The sequence below is a fragment of the Phalacrocorax carbo genome, chromosome Z (assembly GCF_963921805.1).
Source record: "Phalacrocorax carbo chromosome Z, bPhaCar2.1, whole genome shotgun sequence".
Lineage (NCBI taxonomy): Eukaryota > Metazoa > Chordata > Aves > Suliformes > Phalacrocoracidae > Phalacrocorax > Phalacrocorax carbo.
In genome coordinates, this window is record NC_087548.1 from 45,263,216 (window position 1) to 45,284,986 (window position 21,771).

A 21,771-nucleotide genomic window follows, 5' to 3' on the forward strand; every position below is an offset into this window, starting at 1 on the left:
AAGTAAAACATGATTTGTCAGGGGAAGCAAAATATCTGTGGAGGTATATTTTACAGTGAGAAGAAAACAGATTCAAAATTCCAGTGAAAGAAGAAAAGATGATAAAATAATGAGTTCAACTTATAAACACGTCTCTAAAGCAGAACAGGAGAGTATTCAATGTTGGCTGACACCTCAGTTAATAGCGTGCTGTCAGTCAAGCCTCTAGGTGATCTGGCTATGAATGTATGAATATCTAATTGAAAACTGATGTAATTGTTGTTCTGGTAGTTCCTCTTGAAATTTAGAACATGTATGTTTCACTACTATTTTCATAGCAGACTTTGACATATTTGAAAATAATTTTGTTTGAAATAATTAAGTTAATAAGCATACCTGGACAAAAATGGTATTAAAATGGGTGAGGAGTGGAAAGGAGACTGAGTTTTGAAGAAAAGATTATGTACTTGACCAGTCTTTCTCTACTTTTCCAACTCCCTTTCTACCTGGGCCTTAATTGTAGAGACTTATGACCTGCCTGTGTATGTATTTTAGCACTAAAATGTTTTAGAAAAGCAGTTTATTATGTAATATGTCTTATTTCTCATAATGAGAAGCTTCCTAGTCCAATGTTGAAAACATAGCTTTTTAAGCTTAGGGGTGTTGTTATGCAAGTACTAGGAATTAAGACAAAACTGCAAAATGCAATAAAAGTAGTAAAACAAGAATTAATACATCTGTGCACCAGCAATAGCAAGCTAGAAGGACTTAATGAAAGGCCTTGTTACTTTCCCAGCTGTGGCTAAGCTGCTAATAAGAAATTGGCTGGCATCAAATATTGCAGCTGAAACTGGAAAGGGGCAGTAGATGAAGAGGCTGCCTAGGAGAGAGGAAAACTACAAAAGAGGAATTCTACAAGGAAGATTGCTGTGTGAAAAGGGAGGAGGCAGAGGCTGATAGGGAAGAAACGCTTTCTTCTCATTATATGCCTTGTGGTTGAAATTCTGAAAGGCAGGTGAGCTAGTGTGCATTACCTTGATGCAAGAATAAATATAAAAGTGTCAAGGTTTATTGAGGCTTGGACTAAGGAAGGCTCATGGCTAGTTTGCTGTGAGTTTGGATTGTACAACCTCCTCCAGGTTGTACAGAGGAATGGGATTGATCGTAATGAAAGCAGTACTGTGATGACAGCAGGGAGGTGTCACAGGTGTTGGTGAAGCCCTGCAATGGTGTCTTCAGGAGGTATTCAGAAGCCTTATTTGGTCTTACGGGTTCAGCTGAGAGCTATTGTATGAGGCTGGAAGGCTCATGCAGAAGCAGGAGGGGGAAAGACTGGAGTTACTCTTTTCTAGTTTATGTAAAGGTTATTGTGGTAATCTTTTCTTCATCCTGTCTTAAATGACTTAGATTGTACTTTGATTAGTTCATGTCATACAGGCTTGAAATCTACATAGCTGAGGTTAAAAGAAAATCAGTAAACAGTAGGTTTGATTTTTTTACAGAAAACTTAATTCAGCCTTTCTTACTGTAACTCCAACTTCAATCTCTTTTCCTTCCATCTAGGCCATGTGTTTATACGATGGGATCACCAATAAACAACAGAGCCCTTTTCCCATGCCAAGAACCACCCGTTGCCTTGTCAACATGGCAAGCCTCAGTCCGAGCAGCTGCAGGCTTTGTTGTGTTAATGAGTGGAGAAAACTCAGCAGAACCAGTCCAGCTTCAAGAAGGTGAAATATATTTTCTATAGCAAATTATTTTCAATAATTTTGTAATTAGAAATATAGCTTAGCAAATATATGATTTTTGAAAGAATGGCGTTTCTAACCATAAAAGAACTTACATGTCTATCTATAATCTCCATGTCATTCTGTGGAAAAGTTAGCTGCTCAAGGCCTCAGGATAACTTAGTAAGAATTCAAGGCATCTACATTTCACAGTGTTACTTTTCCTTACTTCTCTGTTTTTATTCATTTTACTTTTTCTAAACCTAGACTTCACTTGTCAGAAATTGGCTTTGTTTTAATCACTCTGCCGCTGAACTTGTCATAGACAAAGTACCTTATCAGACCCTTGACAACTTCAGGCATTGGTAGATAATTAACTTTCAGTTTTAGTTCTCCAGTCCAAATGTAGCTTAGCATGCCAATGATTAGAAGCACTCATTGTGTCATATCTGTTTCCTGAAATATATGGAATAGATAAAGAATAGCAGGTCAGTGCTCAGAAAATCTGGTCTTCAGGGGTTTTTGGCATTGGTAGATCATGCCTTGCGCAACAGTAAGCAAGCAAACAAGCATTTTTCTCTGTGTCGGTGATACTTTATTCTCTGACCCTCTGTCTCCGCAGAGGAGGAAGTTTTTAAGGCAGTTCTACACATAATGATACAAAGTATGTCCTGCTCCAGTTAGTTTTGAGATAATCTGTCAAGCAGGCTCAGTATTTTCTAGTGTAAGTAGTTCTGATGAAAAGTAGTGTATAGGAAAAGGTTAGAATTAGGTGTTTCTGGGAAAAAAAGAATGAAAGTCTCCTTGATTTGAGAGCCATCAGTTAATCCATTTGCATGGAATTGTCTAGTTATTTTTGGCCATATGTGAGGCCTGATTCAAGCCTTGTCTCTGCTGTTGAAGTATGGAAAACTGCCATGATGAGCTGCTCAGCTCACTTGGACAATAATACTTTCCTGTCTTGGCATCAAGAAAGCAAGAGTGCTCTTGAATTCAGATGAGGAGAATAGCTCTGCCATCATTGTTTAATTAGTTTAATCCACACTTACACCTTGCAAATGAGTTGTTGCCTGCCTGTCCCTCAGTGGTCTGAAATATTAAGAGGAAGAGGATGCTTATGTGAATTTCTAGAAATAGAAGCCATGGGAAAAAAATTCAGACAGTATAAATTGGCATAAGTCTATTAGAATTGATAGTCAGACCAGTTAGGTTGTTGAAAAGGCTGTATTGTGAAAGAATTATTTACTCATTAACGTCAGTTTGTCATTCTAGTTTACAACATCCATTAAAAATTTATACTTGAATGAACAAAAAACCTATTTGTGGGGAAAAACATTTTTTAAATGCTGTTGATGGAGTGTTGAGAATGATATCAGGGTACCATATTAATGATAGCACTGGGGCTTAGTCACCCAAAGTCAGCCTTGTCACCCTGTGGAGAACAGAAGGGGATTTTGTTTATCGTTGTAGTTTTTGCAGTGGGTCAGTTTATGTTGGTAATTCATGTGTCAGCTTAAAGCTTAGTTTGTTTTGAGTGGTTTTTTTTAATTTCCGAAGGCTAACCCAGTGTATTTTCTTTCCTAAAAACTCTGTGAAGGCAAGAAATACTGTAAGAAGTCTTTAATGGAAAGACCAGTAGGGAGGAAATGACTCATTTTAGCTTTACTGAGCTAATGAAGCCTTGAGTGAGAAGTGTGAACTGGGAAGAACCAAATGTGGCATTAAAGCTGGCTCCTTTAGGAGCCATGTGACAATGGCAAAATTTTATGCTGAACTTCACTGAAGAGAAGCAGCTACTGCACTTAATGCCCTTAGAGTCTTCCTTCTGCCTTTCCTCAAGATGGAATTCCCAAGAGTGTGGAAGGTTCTGCTTACAGATCTATGCAGCACACACAGTTATTCATGCTAATTTTGATGTTATGATGAAGGGTTGCTGGATTTCTCTAAAGGTAGTAGGTATTGTGTTCCTGTAGCTCTCAAACACTCAATCATGGATGAGACCCTCCTTATCTTGGTACTCATAGAAACAGTTGGAAATGACAAATGAGTGCTAAAGAGCTGTTTGGAATTGCAAAATTTTACAAAACTGATAAGAAAGAAGGGAAAGGAGCAATATTGTGAAGAATGTTTTAAACAAACAAATCCAAGGCTTAAGTGCTAATCTGATGCCTTGAATAAACCCTTAATGAAATTTAGAAATACAAATTCATTAGTCTAATTACTAGAACTTTTAAGAGTTCAAAAGTTCAAAATAGTCTGTAGTGTTAAATAACCTGTCCCACATAGATCTTGTTGTTAGACAATTATGCAGGGAATATGAAATCTTTCCAACTTAAAATTTTGTCTTTACATTTAAAAAACACACCTAAAAGCCTTTCAGGGTGGCTTCAATTAAAGTAACTTTTCTTTGCCGAATTATTTACATAGAGTATATTATTGCTGTGCTGCATAATTACAAAATAATACATAACTGGCACACAAATATTTTTTAAAAATGCGATTTCTCAGAAAGGATATGCATTTTGGCAAGCAGTTGTGAATGAATTTATTCTGAATAGAATTACAAGCTAGCTGAATATTTTTTCCTTTAAAAGCCAATTGTGCAGGCAGATAATAAAAGAACACCAAGTAAGGATGGCACCTTCATGCTTTTCTGCATTCTGCTTCACAGACCCGCATAGCTAGACTAGGTGTCCTCATTTGCCACTTGTATTTGCAGGTTTTGGTAGTACTGTACTTTCTCCTGTATGTGCCATTGTTGCATTCTGCCTCCTATGAAACTGGCTCATCTTGTCATATGAAAGAAAGTGAGGCTACATTTGTTTGAAAATACTGATATGTCACTTACTCAATTACAAACAGTACCTATTTGAGTATGACCTAAAAGTGTTTAAAAATACCATGTATTCTTTATGGAGTACTTAGAGAAGAAAAATTTATCAGAAAAATGCAATTGACAATGCCCTTTGGGAGAAAGCTTTACAGGGAGCACTACGTGTGTGTCTCCGTAGTGAGCCATTTAACCATTGGATTCATTTTTCAACACTTGTCATTTTTACTTTCTCTCAGCATATTACCATAACACATAGGTGCAAATGTATTTAGTCACAAACACCTTTGCGTTTGTTTTGATTCATGTTCAAGAAGCAGATATTCAACCCTTAAGTGTGAAATTGACTGGCTTGCTTTTTGTGTGTTTACCATTATGTAGTCCTTGATCTTGTTTTGCCATCTCTGGTTCCAGAGGGGTGTATTCTGTTACTGAGAGGAAATGTGGTGCTAAAGAAGCCACTGCTACTGCTGGGGAGCTAGCTGCAACAACAGTTGCTTTTGTTTGTGCTCCTCTATTTTTCACAAGGCAAAACAAAAGCGTCCAGTGCTGGTGTTGATTGACCTCCGACATATATCAGGAGCTACAGCATGGGAGTTGACAGCTCATCACGTGCTACTCATCCCTCTGAGCCAGTGTTGAACTCATGCTCTGGCATGAATTTGAGGGTGGTCTGTGGGAAATTCTGGCTTTCAGATCATAGATGAGATCAAAGATCTCAGCAAGTTACAAAGAGTTTCAGAAAGCTGGAGGGTTCTTAATCCTGGTGCTCCAGCCAAGTAATAGTTTTGGTATAACTGTTTATTTACCTGATGTTTTATGTATTAGCGCTAGCTCTTACTTTGTATATCGAATGCTGTGCAGGGATCTTTTGCTTTTCCCCTACAGGTAGCTGAGTTTTGTGGGTTTTGGTAAATCATGGACATCATTGGTATTTTGTGGTGTTTATAATTGTGTTAGCGCAAACTCTTTGAGGGAAGATACAAGTAATAATACTCTTAATGTTCTTGCATCTGGCATTAACAGATACTGACTTGCAGGTGTTTCTTCAGTTATAATGGACTCCACAGGGCTCAAACAATTTTATTTTCAAAGATAGCTAAATGCATTAAAAATTCTAGGAAGTAATTATATCATTCATCATTATTATCTCAAGTAGAAGAAATAAACAGCCTTAAAATTGTTCTTTTGCACAATTATAAATAGATTATAATTTCCTACCCTTGTAAAATATAGTCCTAAATTTTGCAAGGGATGTTTTCCAGTTACACCTCATAGAATAGATGATTGTTGTTGCATGGTTTGTGCAGTTACGGCATATTAGATTTGTTCTGTAGAGCTAAAAAAATTTTTTAAAAAATTATTTTCGAAGTTTCCTGTAGAGAAGATATTCTGAAAGTATTAAAAGTACCTAAAATAATTGTGTGTAGGAATCAAGCTGCTTTTAAATTAGGTCTGGTTAAATTAGGTAAGGAGAGGGTATAAGCATTACAAATAAAAGGACTCTTCAAATAAAAGGTGTTCTTCCCTTTTTTCCCATTGGACTAACCTCAGCCTAATCTCTTGTTGTTCCCAAGGTTAGTTTTAAGGTTGCAGCTTAAGGTTGCTTAGTCTGAAAGTGATTTTGTGTTACAAAATCTTGGGTTTGTGGTACAAAATGTTATTCGTGGTAAAGAAAGCCATCTCCCCGTTTCAGCTGCACTGTTCTGTCTTATCCTAGAGGTGGTGCTGTCTCCAAGGTAGCCACTGGAAAGCAGAGGGCAGCCAGGGGAAGGGGAGAGATGGGAGGAGTGGAGCTTGTGATCCCAGTCTGTTCCCTGGGATAGAGGTAAGGTTACCGATGAAGGAAAACAAAACAAAGCCCACTGACCTGAAGAAAGTTAAAGAAAGGAAGTGAAGCTTTGGGAGTAAAGGGCAGGCTGGGAGACAGTCTTACCAGAAGTGAGAAAAGACAGAAGATAAACGGGGGTTAGACTCTGAAAGAGTACTTCATGGTGCTTGCTGTAGAGAAGTATTCCCAACATAAAGACCATTTCAGTCACCGATCAGTGAATGCACTATAGAGGGAACTCACTCACTCATGCCAGTGCATGTGATTTCAGTTGTTCAAGACAAAACTGTAGGATAAATATATAGTTATCCTACACAGTTCTAGCATATGAATGTAGATGGCATCTAAAAGCCCTGCGGGAAAAGGATTGAGCCCCAATCCATTCAGGTGTGTAAAGTCAGTATAAATCTTGGATCTTTTTCTGGGCTTATCCAGAGTTCACATGGTCTCTGTAATACCTGCAAAATAAAAAGGGTTTGGAAAAAAGACAAGGATCTGTATGTTAGTTGCTTTTCTTTTCTTTGGGAGGTCCTAACTGAGATAAATCTGAAAACACATACTGAGAAAAACTTTTGTCTTTGGTACCTTCACCCTTCTGCAAGGTTTGTTCCAGCTCAGAATAGCATATGTTTGTTGCTAATTCATGTAAATTTCTGAATGCAGTACAGGCTGTTCTTCTCTCTGGATGGCTAAACTGATTCTCTATTCATTTTGACATCGTGTTCACATTACCCTTGTTTTTTAAAAAAAATCTCTGTGGTCTTGCTTGCTCTAGCCTGTCTTGCTAAACTTGTTTCTCACTGTAACCCTCTCTGCTCCCTCTGTTTGCATAGCAGGCACCCTTTCCTTTTAGACAACCTCCTTGCTGTTGTGCGCACCTTCTCCTTTACATCTTCTGCCGTCTGGAACAGTTTTCTGTGACTGGCTTTTGACTTTCATGCTTGTTTCAGGACTCAGTTGAAAACACATTAATGTTTTTCCATTAAGATTCCTCAAATTTTCACTCTTCATCTGCTGCTATTTAACTCTTAAGGTTTTAAAATTAACATAACTTCATGGAGCATTCTGTAATTGTTTGTATATAACAGATGCTACACAAAGCAAAGCACTGTAGACTACCTCTGGACCTTCTCTTGTATGCATTTAAGTCAATGGTAAAGCTGCTATTAACTTCAGGGTGTGGAGGCTTGGGCCTCCAGCACAGTTTATAGCAATGAAACTCTCTACATCAGGAGTTTGGTATTTCAAAATAATAAATTGTTGCTGTCCTGCGTGACCTCTTTCTCTAAAGGTGGCATTTGTTTGCCTTTGCTCATTTGTAGCTTTGGTAAGTTACTAAAAAAGAAGGTGGGGGAGGATTTGGCAAAACAGTTATCCTCTTTGTTCCTAATGTGTTTGGACCAAATAAGTTCCTTCTGCTCACATACTGACAGGAGCCATATAAGTTCACCTGACAATACAGAAAAGATTTTTGACGGTAGTGGTGAATGTTGCCAAAAGTGGAATGGAGTGAGTGAGTGTAAGTGGCTGCAAGTGCGTATAACAGGCAGAGACTTTATCTGCCTCTTAAAAGACTTCGCAAACAGTATTGTTTTGTCATACTAAGTAGGTGGAAAATTTGTTGAGGCTAAGTGTCATGGTTTAAGCTGGGATAGAGTTAATATTTTTTTTCTTGTATTTTGTTTGGACAGCTTGGTTTTCTGTGGTCATTAAGGTAGGAATCCCAGAGATGCTTTGCTGCAGTTGTTTATTTCCTTTCTTCTATGCCTTGTGGTCTCCACTGGATTTATTTCCCCCTCCTTTTTTTCCTTTTGATAGAGTTTCATAGCCCTGGTCAGAATACTATTGTAAAAGAACAAGTATTAATGTTCTCTTAAAATAACTGAAGTTTGTATGTTCCCACAGTTGCCACAGCTACAGTTATTTGCACATGATTCAGCAGGTTGTAACTCATGCTAGGGTCTTTCCAATAGTAATTAACCTATTAGTACAGTGTAGTTATTGTACTTGTGACCATAAGTGAGTACTTTAATGTGACCTTTAAGCTATACCCTTTTTAAAGGAACAAACAGAAACCCTGAACAACATTTAGATTGATGAAAAGTATGCTGTCCTAAAACATCCTCCAGTTCATCCAAACGTCTTCATAGATACATTCATCCTATATTGTATTCCTTGTCTTCCAGTACTGTGTTCCCATAATGATAAGACTAATAATCTTTTTATGTTTTAATAGACTCTCTAATCTTGTTCTAGCAGCTCCTGGATTATCATGACCAAATCATTGACTTAGGCAATATCCCAACTGATTCTGAGCTTTGATTTCTCACTGCCTGGTTGGCACATCATGTATCTCAGATTGCCAGGTCCAATTCACAAGTGCTAGTATTGTTTGTTAGAACTTACCTATCAGTCTGGTACTGTCCAGAACACAAAGAAAAGGTTTAATTCTGTGTGAGATAATGCAGTTAAGACAAAACCATAAACTGGTTGATCCAGGGTTGAAAGAGTTAAATTTTAATCTTTTTCTGTGTGTGGATTTAAAGGTGCTATTAGATTTCACATCAGATCCAATTCTTGGGCAGTAACAGTACAATCATGTTAAGCTGCATTAATAACATCTCATCTATAGATGATTTATTTATAGATAAAGACATCAGCAGATAGAGGAAAGTTGCGGGTTTCAGTAAAAAGTACTGAATCCATGGTGGTTACATATGACTCCCTGCAAAATTATTTTTCTTTCCTCAACAAAAATACCGGGGTGTAAAGTGGGAAGTTTGGCCCAAAATCTGAAGTACAAAAAATGTCAAGTACTGAGTATGTGCTGTGACTGATGAGTCTGTATTAATGTTCTTTTTATTTAACAGGTATCTTGAGCTGGTACTACTATGTGACTATGCCAATGCCAGCATCCACGTTCACTATTGCTGTGGGCTGCTGGCAGGAAGTTAAACAGCAGTCCTTCACAGCTGCCAACCAGACAAATGTTGAGTTTCCCTTGCCATCTTCACAAGCTGATTTCAGGTTGGTGTTCAGAATATTGTTGAAAAATTAGAGATATGGGTAGCATTTTCACTTACTCTGTGAAATATGAAAATGAGTCATATTAGCACAGGAATCAACATAGAACTTGTTTAATCTGAACAGAAAAGTCTTGGCAGGAAAATAATTCCAAAGGCATTATTTCATGGGTAAGGGTGTGGTTCTTTTTATGTGAAAACAAGCTGCTTAGTGAGCAGTAGGGTTAATAAATCCCAGTGCCTTCTGGATTTGCATCCTACATCCTGTGTCTCTTAATGCCCTGCTGCAACAATACCAGGTCCTCCCTTGTTTCTTACAGGGTTTGGCTCTAAGATCATTTGTGATCAGTCCATTCTGGCTACCTAATGCCCCCTGCTACAATATTGCCTGCTCACTCACTTTTTTCTTCCTGTCCAGTCCCATCACAGAGTTAGAGCTGGCCTGTGCAGTGGTTTGCCTGGAGTGATATGTGCTGACAGGGTACATGAAAGACCTCTTGCAGTGGTCCTGTAAAATAAAGTTGATTCTTTTCAATAAAAAAAATACCCTGTTATCTAGTACATGTAATGGCTACTTAGCTGTCTTTCACCAAACCTATAGAAATGTAATTATTTTGGACACATCTATTCCTCCTTCCAATCCAGTCAAAACTGCTCCTTGAGTTTAAATTATTACAGAGCGATGGATGAACAGAACAATACTATATAGGCCTGCAAATGAGACTTGAGGCTAAAAATTAAGTCTCTGGAGAACTACCGCTTGTTTCCCCATGTATTCACCATAGTTAGGAGAAGCCTTAGACATGGCACTTGATTTTCTCGCATACTACTCTCAGCTTTCCAAATTCAGAGAGTCATAGAATCATAGGACAGCCCAGGTTGGAAAGGGCCTTGAAAGATCATCTGGCCCAGTCTTTTATGGGAAGGGAAGTTTAAATGAGATTATCTAGCACCAATTGCCCCTTGTCTTTTCCATGTGGCTCCTTGTGAAGAGAGAACCTCTGTGCCCTTTGATGTCCTTTAAATACTGGAATACTGTGATGAGGTCCCCCTGAGCCTTGCCTTTTCTCCTCTCTTTCTCTTTTCTTCTCAGAAAAGGCCTAGCTCCTTCAGTCTTTCCTCACAGGGCAAATGAACTTTGTTAATTTTCGTGGCCCTCCTTTGGACCCTCTCCAGTCTGTCTGTGTCTTTCTTTAATTGTGAGAACCAGAACTGGACACAATACTCCAGGTGTGGCCTGGCACAGACCACCTGGAATAGACTGGGGTGATCATGTCTCTACTTACGCTAGTAATGCCCCTGTGGATGCAGATTGGGATCCAATTTTCCTTTGCTGCTTCAGTGGTGCACTAATGACTCATGTTCAAGTGACTGTCCACCACACATCCCTGGGTCCCTTAGAGCAAGGCTGCTCCCAGACACACAGATCCTAGCCTGTGCTAGGCTCTTTGGTTATGTCATCCCAGGTGCCAGACTTTGCATTTGCTTTTGTTGAGCTTCACACTGTTCTTTCTATACCACACTTCCAGCCTGTCCAGGTCTCTCTGCAAGACAGCTCTCCCTTCTGATGTGTTCACCTCATCACCCAGTTTGCTGTTATCAGCAAACCTGGTGATGATGCTTTCAATCCCATCATCCAGGACATTTGTGAAGGTGTTGAACAGTGTGGGGCCCAGTATCAATCCCTGGGGCACTTGTGACAGGCTGCCAGCCTGAGTAAAAACTACTGATTGCCACTTTCTGGAGTGTGGCCTGTGAGTCAGTTTCCTACCCATCTCACAGACCATCCATCCAGTCTGTTATATCTTGCCAGTTTGTCCGGGAGAAGGCTGTGGGAAACTGTGATGAATGTTTTGCTGAAGTCCAGGCAAACAATATCCACTGCTCTCCCCAAGTCAACAGAACAAAACAGTTGTTTTGTTGCAGAAGGTGATCAGGTTAGTCAGGCTGCAAGTGTAAGTATTTTTTCTGTCATGCAATTAGAAACTTAGCCAAAACAATACTTGCCTTTTAGGTAGCTGTTTTGGGCCAATATTGTGTTAACATTAAGACAACGGAAGTCCTTACTGTTTTGGTAAAGCTAGTCAGACTTTGGAACTTGAGGACCTGGTAGGGATTTCTTATTTGAATTTAAAATGAAAGGATTCTGATGGCTTGCACCTTGGCTAATTTTTGTTTAAAAAAATTCTAATAAGTCTTGAGAATAAGGATTTATTAGTAATCAGTTAAATCAGTAAGACATGCCTATTCAAGCTTTAAAATGGTTTATAGGTTTGATAAGCTTTTAGAAATTGTTCTGTTTATTCCTCTACTATTTATATGTTTATAATATGACTACCTCTATAGAAATATGCTGTAGATGTTCACTGCATATTCCTCTGTAATGTACAACACATTCAATAATAGGAATTTTTATTGATTTGATGCAAAAGATTATTCTGCCAGAGTGTTAATATAATAAATGAAAGTTTCCGGCTTTTTAAAAACTTCTGAAAAAAGGGAAATTCTTTTGTACCTATTTGTAGCAAAACTTAGTGCAAGTTTTAATCAACGTGATGATTGTTACGAGTCAATCTGTGTGATGGTCATTGGACGAGTTAATTGTTGCAGGTAGTGTGATATATGTGCAGCAGTTGAGTTAGTGACAGTGGAAGAAACAGAACTAATGTGTTTTGGAAAAAAAAGTGACTGGGGGGAAAAAAAATCCTCTGCAGGTGTGATGTCCATTATGCATAGACAAAAAGTAGAGCCTGAGTGTGCAAGGTTGTTTTGCAGTTAAGTAGGGCATAAAAATCTGTCCTTAAAAATGTGCTCTTACAGTTATATCCAGTTAATCTTTATTTGGGAGTTACTATAACAGATACTTGTTACTTACTTTAGTCATTAAGATGAAGTAACCAAACCAACATTAGGCACAGTAGTAGGCATTTGTAGAAAGGGTGTGAAATGCATAGATCAGCAAACGTTAAGGTAGTGTCTTAGATAAGATAATGGAGATTAACTCTTGGGCCGCAGGAAAAGGAAGGATTTCTGAAAGAAGTTGTTGAAAAGCGCCATGTAATTTATGTCCAGGTGTCTGTGAGTTTTACATATGGAGACTGTATCAAAGAAAATGTTAAATGGTTGTAGGGTGTTAAGTAAGTTTCCTGTCTCCTTGTGGTCATTAAGGACTTGGCAACTTTTACAAGGGACAGGGTGCTAGCTTTCGTGTTCTTGCCTAAGCTCAACTCTGATAGTTAAATACACAGTTACATTGCTTTAGAGCAGAAGTATACTGGGTTAGACCACCCTTGGAAAAAAATGTGTAGTGATAGATGTAGTTTCTTTGCATATGTAATCAATAAAATAGCTTAGGATCCATTACTTTCACAGAAGGAGTTATGTAAGGTGTTAAAAGTGTTGGCACTTCAGCAAAATGTGGTCCTTTTCTACATGTTATAATTTTGTTTTGTGTGTCAGCACTCACCTGGAGCATGATCTTCCAAATGTAAATGCTTTGGGTGATGCCAGGTACTGTAAGTGCTTTGCCTGTCCAGGTGTAGTAGAACCAGGTTCCTTAAGTTGAAATCTCAACCCAAGAAGAGGCTCTGCACTGTATGGAAGACAAGCTACCAGCTGAAAACATGAAGCTGATTTCTGCTAAGATATGAGTCTGTTTGGGCAGATAAATTATTGTGAAGGTATACGACTCAGTGTTCAGGAAGGATTTGATTTACCCCTCCTTCCTTCCAGCTACAGCTCTGAATAGCCTGTAAAAGTAATGTAACGTAAGCCTGATATTTTCAGTGATATTTTCAAATGTCTAGAGTGATAAGCCTGAACCGGTAACTACTGTTGGTTTTTACTTAAGAAAAAAAAATCAGAAAAAGTTCCTGGAGAATTTTAGTTACAACAGTATTAAAAAGAAGCCCCTCGAATTTCATTCTAATTGCACTTACTATGTTTGTGTTAATATGTATGAAACTTTATTTTTGAGGTCATGTTTGAATAGGAATTATCTGAATAAATATTTTGTATTGTTACTTAGTTTATGTTTATTTTGACCACTTGTTCTTTTGATGCATATCTATTTATAAAAACAAGGTTAGACTAGTCTCTTTTTTGTATTTACGAGTAACTCTATCAGTTCTACTCAGACATGTAGTAATAAGTGTTTTCAGTGCTGCACGTGTGAATAGTGTGAGAATATAAATGAATTGGGTTTATGCAAACCCATTCTGATGTCTAGAGAATATCCTTTTTCCAGTATCCTATTGTGTTAGCATACTGAGTTGTGCACATTTCTTGTATCATATTAAACTATTTTTTCTTTTGTTTTGTTTTTTGTTATTGTTTTTGTCAGATGGCATGAAGAACTCTGTGGTCATGTGGAATATCCCTGCCGTTTCCGAAATCCTGCTGCGAGGTTGCAGGCAGTCATTCCTTATAGAGTCTTTGCTCCCTGGTGCCTTATGGAGTGCTGCAAAGAACATTTGCTTCAGCTAATTCCTCGGTGCCTCTCAGCTGCTTACACCACACTGGGTACCCACCCCTTTTCCAGACTTGATGTTTTGATAGTTCCTTCCAACTTTTCCAGCCTGGGAATGGCTAGGTAAAGAAACTTCTCATCTCCTGTATTTTGTAAACTCCTTTTTATCAGCTAGTTAGCAGTGTCAAATGGCTTATCAATATACAGTTGGTGTGCTAGTTTTTGTAAACCAAGCTTAAAACTCTAGTTCTGGCTTCATGTAGCTACGTTGGTTTGCATCCTTTGTGCTATGATTGTTAATTTTAGTTTTAACAGGGCCAAAACAAGGAAAATACAAGCTTATTAGACACGTGGGTTGGAATTTCCTCATTTGCCAAACTGAAATTCTTTTATTGGCTCTGTTGATTTAAATACTTCATGTTGCTATCACTTTGTCATGCTTTCTTTTGGCATTGATTTTACCATTATGTCTTGACAGAACAAGAGCATATTAAAATCCAGATCTAGAGTTTATTCATAAGCCTTTTGTGATTTATGAGTTTCTAGTCAAACACTGGTCTTTGGAAGCTGAGCAGGGCAAATTGTAAGGATTATGTTATCAAATTTTCATGGAATTTTGGAGAATTAAAAGCTTAATTAAATATTTTCGAGTTTACAGTATAATGTCCAGTCATTCAGTGACTAAAGAATTTTAGCTGTATTAGTTGTAAGGCAATGCCTAGCAATTGAAATTCCCCATTTGTTTTTTAGTTTTCTTAAAAATATATATCTTAAAGTTCATAAACAGATAGTGTTTGTTAATAGCGGAGAATGAAGCCCTGTTTTCATTCACTATTTGCCTAGTGCCAGCAGTAGAGTGAATTCATTTAGGCAGATGGACAATACATCCAAGGGAAAAATTAAAGGCAAAGGTCTGTATAGAAAGATGAGGACTGAAAGGAAAGGTATATTCTCAGGCTGTTGGTGTTGCATTTTGGAGCTCTTGGGGCAGTTGTCAGGTAGGTTTGATATCTGAAGAAACTTCAACAAATTGCGCAAATCGGAAGTCCAAGTACTTAGATGAACCAGAAGTTTATTTATTCTTACAAACTGAGTAATTAATCAAATAAGGAAACATTTGTTTTATACTACATATTTTGTTTCTTATTTACCTAGATTGTTTTTATACAGCTTTCCTCTTGCAGTCTTCCTTAGGGATAAAAGTAGAGAATTATGCTGGCATGTAATAATATTGTATAGTTTTTAGTATGTTTACTTTTTTTAATGAAGATCTGTAAAATTTAAAACTTAAACAGTGACCCTCCTCTGTCATATAAGCTTCATCGCTTTGTAGATAAGTTGTACTACTGAGTTTCCAATCATAGCTCTTCTCTAAATGAACTCCTAAATGAAAGCATCAGGAAATCTACATGAGTCCCAGTTGCTTTGGGCACCTGCCACAGACTATATTCTCTGATGCTTTGCATAGTGGTTTGATTTAGAGGTGTGATGTTGTGTACCATGTTCTTGAAGCCATATGAAATTCATAGAGATGCCTAGCAATTTCCTGTGACTTCAAACGCATGGTACAAAAAGGCTGACACAGTGCCTTGTGGATCATCACTGTAATTGAGGAAGAAACTGGCCATTTTACTTGGCTGTGTGCTAAGAGCAATGACCAGTGGAACCATGAAGGACAACACATACAAACAGTACAAAATGAAAGAGAAAAGGGCGAGAGATGCCAAAATGACAGCACACAGTAGGAGAAATCTTCAAGATTCAGTTGTTGATATGCTGCTGCTGTTTGGGAAGTTGTCAGAGCTTCCCCTGCATGTACCTTTCCCAGAATTCATAAGGAAAAGATGCCTGCAGCGTATTCTGTTGCAAAACCATCTGTGGTTATCTGAGTCCAGATTGTGCATTCAGAATATTGTAATTGTACTTTCTTTGTGAGGGAGATGAGAAAAGCCTATGCTTTTATTTCCCTATGCTGCTTCTAACCACTGTCAGTTCCAAGTGATCCATATCATTGAATGAAAGTAAGGGATGAAAGAAAGAGCATGCATACTTCCTGATGCTTCTCATCCAACTGTTCATCAAGCCAAGTACATTCAAATTTTCAAAATTGAAATAAGGGAATAATTTAAGCTGTTTAAATATCAAGCTGTATTTGGACAGCAAAGGAAATTAAGTGACTCATAATAGCTTGCTTGTTCTTGTTTTCTGTGATTTTTTTCAAATAGAGGCTTCTATGTATATAGCAAGCTATTTAAATGGTTAATTCCTGTGCATGCAAGGATAATTACCTAAATCATTTCAGTTCAGAATAAGCTATGTGCAAAACAATGTCCAAACCCACATTCAAAAAAAAAAAAAGTTAGCAATTATCTTGGGTTAAAAGGGTGCTATAGTATTTATTTTTTTATCTTCTAGTCTATCTGTAGCAGTATAAACATAACTCAGCATGCCAGAACAAAGGGGGTGTTGTTCTGAGAATTCCAATTGTACTCCTGTCTGCCAGGGGAGGAGGCAGTCATAAATTTTAGTCATTATCTGAAGTATCAGGGCTTTACAGCATTTGGCACTTTTCTTGGTCTGTTCCTCATTTGCTGATACTTACTGTGTTTTTTATATCTCAAAATACTTAAGGGGGATGTTTTCCCAACATTTTAGACTGCTATGAAATGATGATAGCTCTTGCATAGAGTGACCTAATTAGTCTTTTTAAGCTCTCCATTCTAGTAGCCACTACTGTGGGTCAGCTGCATTCGTCTTGAAGTCTGACTTTTTGAAAGAAACTCTGGTTGAAAGTATATTCATTTTACTTGTGTTTTCTGTACATCTTTTCCTGTGTTTTTTTTTAATTTGCTATGGACTTCTGTATGGAAACGGGATCTTGACAGTTTATAATAATTGCAATCATCCCCTCTTGCTTCCTGCAGATCCTTGAAGCTGGAGGATTTAATTTTGCACTCTCTTTTGGTTTTACACTATTTTAGTTTAAGTGATTCAGTATAGCTTCTCTCAAATTTATACTGATAAAAGAAGAATGTGGCCTTACATGTCTTTGGTGATATTATGTTAAACTGTACATAAATTAATAATGCATTGTGGAGCAAAGTTAAATAGGTTAAAAGCCAGAGATTCAGTGCTTTCTGTAGAATTTTGAGGGTGTCGTGAACACCTAGTAGCACTTAATTATCTGATTTTAAGTTCTCTCACTAGCAGAAGGGAGTGAATTGGAGGAAAGGATTAGGGGAATGTGTCAGACTGCAAAGACTCTAGAGCTCCTAGTTAGATTGTTCAGAGAAGAGATCCCTGACCTCACACTACACTGAAAGGTTTGCATCATTCATGTGCTAGGAGTGCTAAGAGGTTAAAAGCAGAACCATATTTTGGTGCTGTTGATTATGACATGCTGTTCCCCGAGGAACTGTCAACCCCATTGGCATTTAAATAGCCTTGTTAATTCATGGTTGCAAATGCTCTCATGTGAAGCAGTAGTTACTCACGTGAACAAAGCTGGCTTGAAGACCTCAGATAAAAAACAGAGTCTGTGTGCCCTGGTTGTTCATGTTCTTCACATCAGTTCGTTCCCAGTCCAGTTTTGTTGATCACATTTGAAAATGTAGTGTTTCAAAATCTCTTCCCACTCACCTGCAACTCAATTTCCTTTCCTTTTGGCAAAAGCTGAAGAGACTCCAGATTCCTTGTTCTTTTTCATTCCCTGAGGAAAAACATTCTTTTGAATACAAAGCCTAACATTTTGTGCCATCTGAGCCTGTGCTTGAGACCTGGACTTCTGCTGCAGTGTAATTAAACAATTGCAATTAAGCAATAGAATTTTATTTTTTTTCCCCCATGGAAGTAATTATTTCCATGATAACCATCGAGGGCCTTCCACAGTCACACCAATATCTTGTGTTTCTATGATGTTAGAAACTGCTTACCATCTTTTGACTTCTTCACAGCAAATGTGCTGATACTTATTTTACTCCCCTGGGGGCTGTAAGCCTTTGTTTGCATTGAGTTGAAGTACTTTTTTTGAAAAAACGGTCTTCAAAGTTTTTGTTTCCAGCATGCATAGTTTACATAAGATTACTGCTTTTTCTGTTTGAATTAATGTACTTAAGATGTACTAGCTTTGCATTAAGATTCTAGCTTTACAATTCTGAGCCAAGCACTATGTGTCAGTAACTTGACTAGTCACATCACTTGTTGCTGGGACCTAGAAGAGTATGATGAGAAAAGTGTCCTTTGGTATGTACCATGCTCTTAGTTTTTCCTTAAATACTTAGGACTAGTAACTGCTGAAAACAGAATAATGGGATAGATGGACTTCTGATCTTACCTAGTTAACTGTTCTTACAGCAATTTTGCCCAGCAGAGCTAGCAAGTAAGTGGAACCAAAGAACTCTGAGCAAGATACTGACGTTTTCTAAGCACGATCCCCGTCTTAGGTTATTTGAATCCTATTTAGGATCTGAAATTAGTAGCCTCATTTTCAAATATGCTGGACATCCTTGAAAACCAAATGGTGCATGATGACAGAAACATAGAGGATGCTTGGCATATTGGTAAATCAGGTCAACTTATATAGCTGGCTAAATATCGATTTGGCAACCCAACTTTCAATTCCTATTTATAAAGATCTTAGTCACTCTTGTCCTCTCAGGTAAATGGTCTTTGGTATTTTAAGAGGAAAGAATATCTCTTTCTTTAAAACATGGTATATCAGCAGAACTCTTGAGTCTTTCCGGGCCATGTCACTAAGGTGGTTAACTTTTTTAATTGAAAAAGGAGAAGGAAAAAAAAAGAAAGTGGGAAAGAAAAAAAGCCCAAGCAGCTTCCTTGATCTGTGCATCTGTAGACACCATTTATCCAATCTGCATGTCTGCAGTTTTCCAACAACAACTGATAAGGCTACAGTAAAATCAGCCAGGACTATTGGAAAACATCCAAGTGTCAAACATAAATGTGAGTCTTCAGTATTGTTCAGTCTTCCTGAACTGTGATTGACTGCCTCAGCTGTAGAACGCTTTTGTGAGTGTATACGTTGTTATAAACTTTTTTGCACAACATTTTCAATTGTGTTAATTTGACAAAATACTTGCAAAAGTAATCCTTAAACATGAACTCTCTCCATTTTTTACATATCATTAGTTGGTTATCCAGAGAGAAATAACAAAGTACAAAAATTAAATTGAAGAGTAAAAAGTATGATGTCTGGAGAAAGAAAGCTTGATTCTTTTTCCAACTTTTTTTTTGATTCATTATTTGGTGGAGAATCTTAACTTGAATCTTGAATACTTGTTTGCTTATGTGTGTGGTGTTTTTCCTTTTGATTATTTTTATATGAGGGACTGTAAATTGCCTCAGATTTCAGTTTCTGACCCTGCAAATGGTTTTGCATGCCCTCAGATTTACATACAAAAGTCCTTTTCTTTTCATTCAAAAGCTGTACCTGCATCTTTACTTAGTATATTTGTTGGCAGGATCATGACTTGATTAAACATGTGAAATTTGACTTAATGATGCAAGTGACTTTAATGTGATTTGAATTTAAAGAAGAAAAAAAAGCTATTGAGCTTAGCTTTCCTGGAAATATTTGCAGGTAGTAGTGTTTTGGTATACATCCAGTGGTTATTTTTAAGTTGAATTTGGAGCTTGAAATCCATAGTGGAGTCCACCTAGGATGAAATAGTATCTGTCCTCTTTGTCCTTCTCATGCTAAGATGGAGAATCAAGCAGGATATTTGGGTGAAAATACTATGAAATCCATTCATTGATGAAACGAAGTGCTAAAGCAGGATTAAGCGTAAAACATGCTTTAAATCCTAGGTTCTGTTATTCTGTTCCATTCTGTTTTCTCTATAGTTGATGACCACCTATGCTGAGTTCTTCAAAAAAAGATGCATATTATCAGCTTTTTTTCCAGAGGCAGTTTTTCCAGTTGACATTTTTTCATTTGGAAAATTATGTACTTTGTAAATCACACACAAATAAGTAAACTTTGTTTATCTTAGTATTGTGGGAATTACCTATGAAATCCCTGTTGCCTATGGTGCAAAGGCTACCATAGAGAGTTATAAATCTAGAGATTCGCTTTGATTTACATGGTCTTCCTTTTGAATAGAGGCTGTTCTGGTAGAAATTTGGCACATTTGCTAGTCTCACACACCCTGCAATACTGCTCTAAATAATAATTAAGTATATCTATGTTTAGCAAAGGGACTCCATAGATTTCCCTTGAGGATTGGAGAGGGGAAAATGTAATAGTAGTTGGGGACATTTTTTGAAAGAGTGGAAGAAGTTGGGTATCTATTTAAAATGTTGGTTTTGTTTTTAATACCAGAAAGGTGGTCAGTTGTGGATGACATAATATGCAAAGTTTACTGTAGCCTATATGGGCTATAACCTACAGTCAGTTTTTAATTCAAAGATATCTTGGATCTGTCTTCCAGTGATCTAAACATTTAGCTTATTATATTTCGCTTTAGTCTTTCCTTCCTCAAATTTGTCACTGTTGTAGGAATTTGGGTTCAGTTTTTAGTGCTGTAGAATTTAATTAGAATTTTAATGAAACTAATATTAATCTGCTGATGGGTAGCAATTTAGTAATTTTTACTTTTGCTGAAGCACTGCTATACTATTTCAAGAAAATAAAGCTGTTCAAAATTCATCCCAATTGGAGTCTTATCTGTGATAGCAGTAATTCAGAGTGTGTGGCTGTACAACACATGCATACAAGCTTAGTGATATTTAGACATTAAGAACATTTTCTGACACTTAGCTAGAGCCTGATGTATCATTTGCTAGCACTGCAATTACAGTCCTTCATCCACTTGTCATTTTTGGATCAAAACAGGATTTTGAGTACTTCGGGCACAATATATTTCTTTACTAATGTGATGAGCTGCCGTGTTGGTCTATTAACTCTTAACAGATGTTCTTTTGAATGTAAACCTTCAAAGAGAATAAAACAAGTTCATTTCTTGATGGAAAGCAAAATTTGTTTTTCATTATTTTATAAAATTGCTACAGTCAGAGAAATATTATTAAACAAATATCAGAAATAAGAGTATGTCCTTTTCCCCCTTCAGAATGATATTTAAAAGGTTAATCAATCAAAGAGATTTCTTACCTTCAATACCTCTTTTTTTTCCTCTTCAGTTTCTTGAAAATAAATACTTAAAAAGTAGTGAGTTCTTGAATTTTAACTTGGCAAATAGGCTTTCATGTGCTTTGCATGGCACTGGAAACGTAAATGGCTTGCTTTATTTTAAGAAACAGTTCAAGTTTTGTATAAGGTAGCTTCTTAAGCCAGATACTATCTGGTTTTATATTGGCATCTTCACTGATGTCAGTTACGTTTGACTGCTGCAGCACACTGAGAAAAGAGAGAATAAAAGGTTTGTCACTTTGACTGTGACAAAGTAGGATGTAGAAGTTACCTGCTGCAAATAACTTTTTTGTTATTATTGACTATTTTCCTCCTTCCATCACCTAACTGCCACATTGTTTTGCACTATGGCTTATGACATAAAAACAAAAGGCACTTGATGTTCTGGCAACCACATATTTTAAGTCTAAGGCATGAGACTGTGGTAGGGGAAGCCTTGTTTCTTTAATTTGTGGAATATCTACATAGTTTAAATATGTTTGTTTGTTTGTTTGTTTGTTTGTTTGTTTGTTTGTTTGTTTGTTTTTTCTTCCAATGGCTGAGCACCCAGCCATCTGAAAAGCATGGCCTTCTATTTTTTTTTAAATGCTTGAATGTGCAAAGAATTATATGCTTTAATACACATTTAAACCCAACATACACAAGTTACTTTTGAATTTTTTTCCCGTTAGGCTTGCATTTCGCAATCTGACAGGTTGATGAAATAGCATTTGAAGCTATGAAGAGTAAAAATTGATTTCAGCTTTTT

At 37.2% G+C, this 21,771-nt stretch overlaps 1 protein-coding gene across 18 annotated transcripts in view; it reads left to right on the forward strand.

Annotated features, from left to right (window-relative positions):
• Positions 1-21,771, forward strand: part of AOPEP (aminopeptidase O (putative)) — a 199,598-nt gene that overhangs the window by 29,967 nt on the left and 147,860 nt on the right. For 17 of the 18 annotated variants that reach the window (XR_010370734.1, XR_010370735.1, XR_010370736.1 and 14 more), the window contains 3 exons: positions 1,543-1,709; positions 9,238-9,394; positions 13,733-13,981. Coding sequence is in view for 14 of the 18 variants with exons in the window: in XM_064439347.1 (XP_064295417.1) it covers positions 1,543-1,709; positions 9,238-9,394; positions 13,733-13,981 (573 nt within the window). In the remaining 4 variants the exon portion in view is untranslated. The remainder of the gene's footprint in view (positions 1-1,542; positions 1,710-9,237; positions 9,395-13,732; positions 13,982-21,771) is intronic. The other variant, XM_064439356.1, reaches the window with a different exon arrangement.